Consider the following 11,046-nt stretch of genomic DNA (forward strand, 5'->3'; position numbering starts at 1 on the left):
TTTTTTTGTTTTTTGGTATTGCAGATTTTATTTCAAGTGCCTGCTAATGTTCAAATTCTCCTCTCCTTGCTTAAAAAGCAACATCCTCTGGAAATTTGTAACAAATTTTTAAATAAAATGCAAAGCACTCAAATGCATTTAAAGTAATCTGTATTTACAGCATAAGTAGATATACTGAAGACCCTACAGTTAATTTTTACACAAATTGTACAAGTGTTACATTCAGTAGTGTTAAGAAGCGTCTTTAATATACAACATGGCTACAAAGTACAACTGTACAACTAAAAGCATATGGTGAACGGTGTCATATATATGCATTCAGACTTTTTAAATACATTTGCCTGGAGTAGGAACAATGAAAATACATTCATTCATTCATATTGGAGGATGGCAGTCATCTGTTTTGATGCTTACATTGGAATATTCACAGAATAAAATATGTTTATATACAAGTCTATACAAGTTTTTACATTGCATTTATTTTTTGCAAAATGTTCAAAAGTCTGTTGTAGAAAACTTTACTGTTTTCCAGGGAGTAGATTTCACATGCTGGACAATTTTTCTGAAATTTCAAAGAAGAGAAAAAGATTTCTTGAAAACATTGTTTTGTCTAAATATTTTCAAATGGCAAAAATACAAACTGGAGCTACAAACACTCACCTCAGGTAACAGTGTACGGTTGAAGTTATAGATGCATTGTGTTTTGCTCGGCTCTGTGTCTTCCTCTTCGAAGACCATCATCAGTTCCAACATATAACAGAAGAGCACCTTTTGCTGACAGCTATCCTGCAAGAGAACAACATCCTTCACTATGAGAAAGCACAGATTCGTATTTAGGTCAGTATTAAGTGTACTCTTGTAGGAACAAGCCCAAAGTACACTATGATTCAACAGTTTGTAAATCCACCTTAATGGTGGGTTAAATGAGTCATATTGTTTTCCATCGTACCGCATCAATTTCTCACCACACTGTTCAGGCATTTAGGTCAAATATTCTTTCAAAACATTGCTGAAGTATGCTGCGGTTTAGAGAAAATAGTTTCTGCACAGCATTTCAGTCAGGTTGAGCGCTGGACTTTTACTAGGACATTACAACACCTAGTCTTTCAGTTTTCAGCCATCATGTCTGGGATCACTGTCTTGCTGATCCAGATAACAGACAGATGTTGTCACACATTTCACTCCAGAACACTTTGCTATGCAAAGTTGCAATATGTCAACTGTTGAGTCCCTTACTATTTAGCTTGTATATTGTCTTTCTGAGCAGTGTGTTGATGTGAGTTTGCAGATGTTTGCTGATGATATTGTGATATATGTATATGCTAAAACAATAAAAACATTTGCTAAATTAACATCTGCCATTGTCTGCAAAGGATCACCTGTTGGCTAGATCAGTCATGTATGACTTTAATTGTAAAGCTGTGTATTGTCCCTTTTTGAAAAACGTTTGTTCAGATTTGCATAGGGTTTTTTGTTAACTCAACATGCTCAGATGCTCCTGCTGTGGTACAAGCCCAGATCATCAGCCCTCCAGCTCCATGCTGTAAAACCCTTATACCTCTATGATCTCCTAAATGTGCATAATAGGAAAACTCAGTTTGGAACAGGTCATCCAGAAATAGCGTTACAACAAGAAACAATTCACATCCAACAACCAATGCAATAGCAGTTAAAAACAAATAAAAATAAAATCACCGGAAATGAATAAGATGACAAGTATTTCATTAAAAACTGTATTACATAGAAAATATTTTCTTTATCCTTTAACTGTGTGTCTCTACAGTTTGAATTTAAAGTGCAAAGGGCACTTTGGGTTTTTTGAGCTCTTGCTTTTCATTTGTTTGCACAGTGTTCTAGTTTAGGTGGGCTTCATGGCTCCGCCACAGGCCCATGCTTGTCCTCGTTGCCATTCTTTTGAAGAACAATAACTGTATCATCTGTATATCTAAGGATGTAGTGCAAGCATCCGCTGCTCCTCTTCATGGTCTATAGGCAAACTGCATGGGCTCTCAGCAGGTCTGTACCTGATTTATAAGATTAACTTTCAGTATAAATGTTCCTTAAAGGACTTCATCACCAGTGAAGTTAAGGCTCCAGGTCTTTCTGGGAGAAATGCATCTGGCCAAAGGAATGATTAACGAATACTTCCACAGTTCCACAGTATTTCCACTTGTTCTCCCCCCGCTTCCCAAAGTTTATTATTTGGGATGAACATTTTAACTCCTGCAAAACAAATGTATAATTGCAAACTGTAGGAAATGGTTCACCAAACTCATTGCAGATTAGAACATCCCATGCATGTCTGTGACATGGAAATGCATTCCTCATCCCACATTTGGCTTTTCTTCTTACTTTCTCCCTCTTCAGAACTGGCTTGTTTACTAGGGACGGGAATGTACTGTTGCAGTCACAGAAGCCAAGTGAATGGTTTGCCTTTCCCAGAGCCAAAACTCAGATCCAAGAGGGACGTAACTGGTGTTTCAGTCTTTCTCCCCCGCTCAGTGCAATCAATCCCTCGGTGTGAAAGAGAAAGTATTCACACCCAGATTACTTCGTTGAAACTGGAATTTCCTGGAGTATGTCTTCACTGGTAGGGGTGGTGAAGAGTGAAAGCCTCGAATCGGATAAAGCAGCAGGAATGATAAAATATTCATGTTGCATACTTTTGTTGTGGTACTACTTGTCGATTATCAACATGAGTGCAGTCTAATCGAAGCAAGAGCCGCACCCATTACCCTCAAAAGCACAGAGAAAGCTCCAAAACTTTGTGATTATCTTAAATGTGCAACCCTTTGGCAAACAGCTGTTTTAAATGTGCCTTTTAAATGCATTTTTTGACATTTTTACTCTTCCCTGTGTGAAAATGTGAAAAGGAATCTGCAACTGAGCATTTACAACTTACTGTCATGTCTTCAGTTTTTGGGGCGTACAGCTTGGCATTAGATTTCTGAAAGGAAGGGGAAAAATGACACAACATAAGGTTTTTAATAAAACTATTTCCTAATACACAATTACTTTCAAAAACAAAGCATACACTGGAAAAGATGTACTCAAGTATAAGAGAGCAGAAAGTCAAAATCTTTTCTGCAGATGAAAACAGTCCTTCAAGGATTGAGTTCTGAGGCAACAAGTTTTATATATGTAATTTTTCACTGGGTGATTAAGAATGTTCTTCCGGTCATGACATCAGGTGAATTTGACTGCAGTTACTGGTGGTGACAGCCCTGTACAAGTATATTTTTAAAGAATCATCATAAATCAGCTGCCATAAATCTCTTCAACATGACGGAGTGGTGCAGCACTGGCGCCTACAACTTACCTACAAATCTCCTTTTTCAGAAATAATTTAACTCCTCCATTAAATTATAATAATCTAAACACCTTGAGATTATTGGTTGCACCAAGAATCTCTGTTCATAAAGGTTGTGAACTTTGGTGAAGTTTTTCACCATTTCCAACTTCAGCATCAGAACAAGATTAAAAAAAAACTGTGACTTTGGGATTAATTAGGTATTGTGCTAAAGTTTAGACAGGCGTGACGACATTTTGTAAACTAGGGCAGGAATGTATGTAAAAGTGAATAAAAATTTCTGATGTGCATTTTGTAAAAATAAATAAATGAAATAAACTGTATTAATAGATGCAGAGCAGCCAGAGTAACCGGCTGCTCTGCTCTGAAACAAAAAATGTTCCATTTTTAGTGCATCAAAGCATATTTTATTTCTTTCTCAATACAAAACTGTCAGTAAATAGATGAACAAATTGTTCATTTATCCTTAATTTATTTCACCATAACTTACATATTTATATCTGTCTGTAAAATGTGAGCACTTTTAAATCCAAGTCAAATTCCTCACATGAGCACACTATCACTACCTCAGCCAACAAATCTATTCTGACTCTGATTCTAAGAAGAGAATAACAGATACTGAGGGAAGGAAAGACGACTTCGTTTGCAGCACAATGATGAGCGTCTGTAGAAAACCGTGACGAATTGGTGGAAGTTCAGACTTTTAAAACAAAGTATTTTCTTTTCTGCTATTCAAATGAGGGTAAAAACTCTGAACTCTTTGAGCAGCTGTTAGATCTACATCTCAAGCCATTTTCTCCCTGATTCTGGAAAGTTAGATCTCCTTTACTACCATCTATACCAGATAAGACACTGACTCCGCCACACAACTCCACATAACCTCAATTCAAACATTTATTGGTCTTTTTCCCAACAGCACAATCATAAGAGTAACATAAGAGCAATCTTGGATGGACTGTTGAGTTTTAAAGGAAAATTATAAACAAAATCTTAGTGTATCTGATACCTTCTCTCACCTCAATGGCGCCTTTCAGATCTTTCTGGAGACAGGTCTGCAGATCCTGCACGTCGATTTTAGTAGCACTAACGCATGAAGTCAGCAAGCTGTAAAACAAGGAGCCACCATAATTACACTGCAGATTAGTCAAAGAATTCAGCAAATATATACATGAGAAGACTAAAGGAGGCTAATGGATAAATGTTGTTTTTTTATGCTAAAGGTGCCAGGTGTGTCCTTTGCTGAGCTGCTTTTGCTATTATTTTTCTGAATTAAAAAAAATGAACTTAAATGGTTTACACAATCACCTATTTTATGGGTAAAGGGAAATTAGACCAATATTAATAATTTTAGATCGTTTTCCACCTTTAATGTGGCTTTTATGTTTCACAATGGAACTGAAAAATAACCAGAAAAAGAAACAGGTGAATTTCTCAAACTCATGCCTGTCAAACATTATGGTTTGTGTTTTGTCTTTAATTCCCTATTAGCTGTGGGTGTAGTAGGAGTTTTTCTGCTGTCTGCAGCTCCAAGCTTTAGATCTACAGACGTCTGTTTTCTCTGCAACTGGAGAAGCTTGTCTTGAGAACTGCAGTTCTGTCTTTTCTCATAAAAATATGTTTTCATCTCTATAAGTTAAAGCTGCCTGCTTCCTGTCATGTTTCATAAAGTTTCTAACACTTTAAAAATGCCTGGATAAATCTTTTTTCACAACACAGGCTGCAGAAGTTTGCACAACCTTAAACTAATGTGTTGTTGGAGTATTTCATTTGAGGATCTGATCTTCTTCGGACTTCAGCTCTTAGTTAAATAAAGACAGATGAGAACAGATTTTCTGTGGTCATCTCTCACAGATGGAGGAACTATTACTTCCTGCTGTTTGATTGCCAACACAAGCTTCTGCTAAAGGATTTCCTCCCTCCAGCATCTTCTACGAAACACAGATCATTAAAGGAGCAAACGTCCTAGACAAAGAGAGCAGATATATTTTTTTCCTGTTTTGGAAAAACAACGCTTGGGCCTTTGTATGACCCAAGCGTTGGGTCATACAAAGGCATGAATTAGGCATGGGCCGGTTACCGCTGTCAAGGTATACCGTGATAAGAAAACAGTAAGTGTGCAAAAAGTTTGGGAATTAAATATTATAACCTTTTTTACATCACAAAAAGTTTTCTTTTTAAGAGGGGTGTGTATACATTTAGTACCAATTGGACATTTCAAATGACGCTTGCCCGTTTTTGTATTTATGTTTTCCAGTCTCGTTAGTTTTCATGAAGTATTCCAGTTGTATATTTAGCTGTATTAATTTGCCATCAAGTCACAGACTGTATGCCTACCTCAGAGTAAAGAAACAAAGCCACACCTGAGTTTTGTGGCTGTCTCGACAGCACAGCTTCCACGTCGACTGGAACAGGTCACTTTTCTAAAAGCCATAAAAGGAGATCACTTTAATATGTTTACTTATATCAAACCTTTGGAAAGTATTCAGTAGACATTTGGTTCAATGTGTTAGTCATCTGGAGTGAAATTGGAGTATTTTAGTAGCAACCAACTAATTTAGCTGCAGAAATCTTCCTCCATTAATGCTAGAGTGTGCATTATGTACTGCATAATTAATTACTAAAATATCTGCAGTGTTTAAATGCACCTTTGATGTTAGCTTACAACCTGTGATTTGTTCAAAATGTGTAAATACACAGCACAAAAAATCCTTTATTTTTCCATCTTTAACTTGCACCAGTGATCTTCAATATTTTATGGAAACTCGTCACATTAAAACATTTCACCTCTCAGCGTCACAAGTCTCAATCTGAAATTGAAACAGATTTTATTTTTGTTTGTTCTGAACACAAGAAATTGTTAAGAATAATGTTTAATGAGAAAGAAAAGGCTTTGCTAAACTTTGAATTTTAACAGCGCAGTAACATCTGGAGGAGGGCACAGTCCCTTCCCAGCTGTGATTTGTGACCTCAAAAGTTAAAATGGCTGCTGTGTAAGTCCAACAATAAGCTAACAATAGCTGCACCAATAGTCTGTTTATATATTATATATGTTTGGTTAGAGGTGCTAGTCAGGTCAGAGTAGAACAGCTAGCACATCCCACTAGTCTTCCAACCCAGGAGCATGTCTGAGACAAATGGAGAACATATTATTTGTTTCAAAGTTTCAAATCCAAAGACATCAAGTGATGGGAAAACCTTCAAAGCAAGGGTAACGATAAAGTCCCAGATTCTGTTCATAATATTGTGACTGTAGATGTTCGAAGTAATGTATTCTTCAACAACCTTTCTTGTAACCAATAATAAACACGGGCGGCATTTAATCAGAGGTTAGGAATGTCACCTCACAACTTCTCTATATGTGCCAACAGTGCAGCAGAAACAATTCATTTTATTGGGATTTCGTGGCCAACAAAAAGTAGAGTAGTGGAAAATTGTAAAATGGAGGGGAAATGATACTCGGTTTAAAAATCTTTAAATCAGTGGTGTGTATTTGTATTCAGCCCCCACTGGATCAATTCAGTTCAGCTGAACTCAGAGATACTTTATTCGTTCCAAAGGGAAATGAAATGTTGTCATATCATCCATGTATCACCAGAGTTGTTGTGGATGGTGATGCTGTGAGTAGGACGGATCTCCAGTAGCGTCAGTCTTACAAAAAATCTGAACAGGTCACTGACTGAAGACCATTATAACTGATGGAAGAGATGGTTTGCAGTTCCTCCTCTCTCAGTTCTGGGATTTGGGGTCAAAGTTCAGGTATCATTAGAGCTTTTTAGATGCTAATGAACTGCTCCTGATAGTAAGAACTACCCCTCGTAGCCATGGCTACGCATCTTAACAACTGTCTGAAAATAATAAAACGTAAGAGCACAAATTCTTTGATCTGCACAAAGAATTTGTGCACAGTATCCTAAATCATGCAATGCCTTCAACCAAAAACAATTATGAGCAAAAGTCTCCAAAAAAACAAGACAGAACTAACATAAAATAAAAAATAAAAAAAAATCCAGAGCAACCAATAGGCTTGAAAAGTTCCCAACTTAATAAATAGAGACCGCCTATGAATAGTTTAATGTCAGCGTGAATAAATCTGTTTCATGAAGGCCTCAGTGGTTTTTCAGAGACCAATCAGCTTCATGAAGACCATGAATCCCAGCAAGCAGGTCAATGAGAACGTTGTGGAGAAGTTTAAAGCAAAGTTTAAAATTTGAAATAAAGCATAAATAAAGCCCTGTGGTTCCAACCTCACCATCCTTCTGCTGATGTAATCAGTGTCTCTCCTCTGAACATGTCTAAAAACAACTCAGTTTATCCTGATTTTATCTCCAAAACATTCAACGTGAGCTGTCCCTCTCATGAGTGTCTGTGTGTTTATGATGTTTTTATGTGTTCATGATGTAAAGCACTTTGAACTGCCTTTTTGCTGAAATGTGCAATACAAATAAACTTTATTGATTGATGTATTCATTCCTGATCCTACCCATCCTCATCACTCCCAAAGAAAACCTTGACTTCTGCATGTTGAGGTCTCTATTGAGTTTTACCTTGAACTCCTCAGCACACCTCACTACTCTCTCACAGCTTTCATGCATGTCCTACCCCTCTCTACAGGGCTCTGCATGGTCAGGCTGAACTGCCGAAATCTGTTTTCATTGCCAGAGTTGTGTGTCGTTTTGTTGTCTGCCCCATGTTGTCTTTTGTAAACTTTTTGCTCCCCTCTGCATGTGAAACTAGTGTGTGCTTGGTCAGAATGTCCTGGGCATGTTTGTTTATGCAGAAGCCAGCCTCAATTACTCTACTTCCAGAAGAAGGCTCTTCATATTGACAGCAGCATGGATAGTTTTGGGTGGCTTAGCTTCCCGCCAATGCATTCTGTTTTTCATTTTCTTGATAACATTGAAAATAAAATGAGATGTTGCAGCTCGCCAATCATTATTTCCTCCAAATTTGTGAACTTGTAAGAGTTGTTTCTCTCCGTCCTGGCCGCTGTGTTTACTGTAGCTGCTGTAAACCACTCATATGATAAAGCACCGGTTCGATACGTCTTGTGGACCTTGAAGGGTGTGTGCAAATGTGCTGAAACTATGTGTCAACAGTTTGTCTTTGTTCCAACCATGCAGGGCCCTTAGAATACTTCTCTGCCATACCACAGCTCTTCTCTCAGCACCTTGTTGTACACGTTCTTTAAATCTACAAAGATGCAATGCAGCTCCTTCTGGCCTTCACTTTACTTCTCTATCTGCATCCTTGAAGCAAAACTTGCATCTGTATTGTTCATTCTCAGCGTAAAACTGTACTGATGCCTATAAATCCTCACCCTAGCTTTCACCACTCTTTCCCTTTAAAGATTTCTTCTGTTTATGTTTTTTTAGCCCTGTTTATATTAGAACAATTTATCCAGTGGTGCAATAAGTCATGCTTGCAGTTAGATGTTTTGAAAACAAAAGATATGCTGATTGATTTTCGAAGAAGTCTCTCTACGATCGTACAAACAGCTATTAATGGTACAGTGGTAGAGATTGTCAGTCAGTATAAATATTAGCTTTTAATCTTGAGTGCTTTATTTTTCTTCTGAATCCATTTGAACTTTTGGCATAATGTACTGGTTCGGAAACCTCAGCTTGATAAATAATAGGTTGGGTTTGCACACTAATCATAGATTTTGTTTTAAGAAACATGAATTAAGTCATGAAAACTAGTTACTAAGAGGGCAAGATCGATCCTGAAAGCCTTGGCATCCTTTGCACTCAGTTCAGACTAATACCATGAAAAAGGCGGCTTACTTAGGCCCAAAAGGCAATATCAAACAGGTACTGGAGATAATTTATTCCTTTAGCTGCAGGGTTTTGAAATGGTTTCAGATGAGTCATGTTGTTGGATTCCTGATATAAATTTGTAAAGTGTGCTTAGGTTTTGGGAGTGTACTGTTGTGGTGTAGATTTAGACTCTGCTGCAAATAAGTTGCCCTATGGGAACATAAATTATATCAAATTAAGTCATCTTTTTTTTGTAAGATGATAGAAAATTTATAAATTGCATTTTTTTTTTTTGTTAATGGATAAAAAAGCAATTGCATTGCACAATTACCTAGTTGAGTGTCTGGTGACTCCGGCACCTACAACCTCCAAACAGCAGGTGGAGCCATAAGCTCTTGGAAAATGAAAGTGAAAGTGAATCTGAGAAGGTGGCTTTTCAAGTTTTCTAAACCAAATAAGAGTGTTGCCTGAAGGTGATCGAAAACGGTGCTGAAAGGTAAACACATGCGCAGTGAGACCACCCAGGATTAAACCTGCGCACAATTACTTTACTACAAATAATAATCATAATTAAAAAAATGCTTCTTATAATATATCCGAAGTTGGGCTTGCTGGGCCCTGCTGTCGGGTCAGAGTGGGGAGGTAAACCCGCTTACCGCTCGCTGGTCCCGGGGCAATCTGAGCTGGAGATGGATGACCTGGAGCGCCGTCATGAATTCTTGTATCATCAGCGCAGCTGCCGCGGGGGCTCCTCTACCCAGCACAGCACCAGCACAACTCTATCACATCTTCGCATTGGATCTGCGACAGTAACTCCGCTTTGTCTCATTGGTCCGAAATCCACTGTTGGTTACACTTGAGCCGAGCGTGAGTGCGGTTCCGCAGTTCCACTCTCTCTCCCAACACACACTCACACACACACACGCACACACACACAGACTCACACACGCCCGCCCTGTGCGTCTCTCTCGTCACGTCGAGCGCGCACTCCTCCTCCGTCACTGTAAAGGAGTTGTTTCTAGAATTTATTGTAAAAGTTTTTCAGCTGTCATGTCACTTTTATTACGGGAACACTTCTGCAGCTTCGCCCTGCCGGAGAAATCTGATGGTTTCCCAGAAGCGTCACCGTGCCAAACTCATCATGATCACATTTTTTTATGTTGATTTAACACCTAAACACCGTTTCATCTGCATCATAATTTACAACTTCCAGGCTGTTTTGTGGTCATTAGATAAAATGCAGCCTGTCAAATGCTTAAATTACTAAGCGTTTCCTTTCTCTGCAGATTACGAGTTGGGATAATAAGAAAGGAAGTGTGGAAACAGTAATTACTATGATTAGTTGAAACTTGATAATTGTGTTTGCTGTATTTAAAAACCACACTTTTTCTTTCTCAGCGTCTGATGGGAGTTTTCTTCCATTAGGTCGGTAGGATTATCAGACTTTCTTCTTTGTTTTAAATTGCTCCACCTCCTTCGCAGAAGGTAAAAATACTGGACAGTCCCAAGATGTTTTTGCTTATATTTTTTGGAACCTTAAGGCAAATTTCACCCAATGATGAACCAGACCTGTAGATGTGATATTATTTGTCATGACGCCACCAAAAGAATGAGTGTGTTTGAGTTGTACCTTAAATTATATCCATGTGAGGATATAATTTAATTCGTTTTCAAATTCGAAATTATTCTCCATGAAGTGCATTTTCTCCATGCACTTCATGGAGAAAATGTTTCTCCATGAAGTGCATTAACTCACAACAGCTGTCAAAATCAACCCTGTGTAGACATTTTTTACTTCTTGTTACAATTTGTCTGCTTCTTTGTCATCACATCCTCGTCTTCATAACAAATCAGTCATTTTTAAATAAGAAACACAGTTGAATGATCACTAATAAGGTGAAACTTGAGTGTTTATATTTCTAAACAAAACCACACACACAGAACCCATTTGCGTCCCACACGGGTCTCTGTTTGGTCCGT

General features: G+C 38.0%; 1 protein-coding gene across 2 annotated transcripts; it reads right to left on the reverse strand.

The window, feature by feature from the left end:
- On the reverse strand, positions 1 to 10,025 carry il15 (interleukin 15). Of its 2 annotated transcripts, XM_088006352.1 has the most exons (7): positions 9,723 to 10,025; positions 9,398 to 9,555; positions 5,671 to 5,730; positions 4,327 to 4,414; positions 2,903 to 2,947; positions 661 to 786; positions 1 to 562 (listed from the first exon to the last, which is right to left on the reverse strand). In XM_088006352.1, exons 1-7 carry the CDS (start codon positions 9,792 to 9,794, stop codon positions 467 to 469), a joined length of 645 nt encoding a protein of 214 aa, XP_087862478.1. In that variant the 5' UTR covers positions 9,795 to 10,025; the 3' UTR covers positions 1 to 466. The 2 variants fall into 2 exon arrangements, with proteins under 2 accessions (XP_087862478.1, XP_087862484.1); XM_088006358.1 differs by lacking the exon at positions 9,398 to 9,555 and having other exon boundaries at positions 5,645 to 5,730; positions 9,723 to 10,007.
- Between the last annotated feature and the right edge of the window lie 1,021 nt (positions 10,026 to 11,046).

Source organism: Poecilia mexicana, unplaced genomic scaffold, assembly GCF_051168715.1.
Source record: "Poecilia mexicana isolate PSO_F unplaced genomic scaffold, ASM5116871v1 scaffold_1, whole genome shotgun sequence".
Classification (NCBI taxonomy): domain Eukaryota; kingdom Metazoa; phylum Chordata; class Actinopteri; order Cyprinodontiformes; family Poeciliidae; genus Poecilia; species Poecilia mexicana.

What these genes read in the sequence shown, in the direction of transcription:
- il15 (XM_088006352.1), bottom strand. Translation starts at nt 9,794, where the DNA reads ATGATACAAGAATTCATGACGGCGCTCCAGGTCATCCATCTCCAGCTC. An exon ending in TGCCCCGGGACCAGCGAGCG is followed by an intron (nt 9,556 to 9,722) that starts GTAAGCGGGTTT and finishes TTTACCTTTCAG; the next exon opens with CACCGTTTTCGATCACCTTC. An exon ending in GAGACAGCCACAAAACTCAG is followed by an intron (nt 4,415 to 5,670) that starts GTGTGGCTTTGT and finishes CTTGTTTTACAG; the next exon opens with CTTGCTGACTTCATGCGTTA.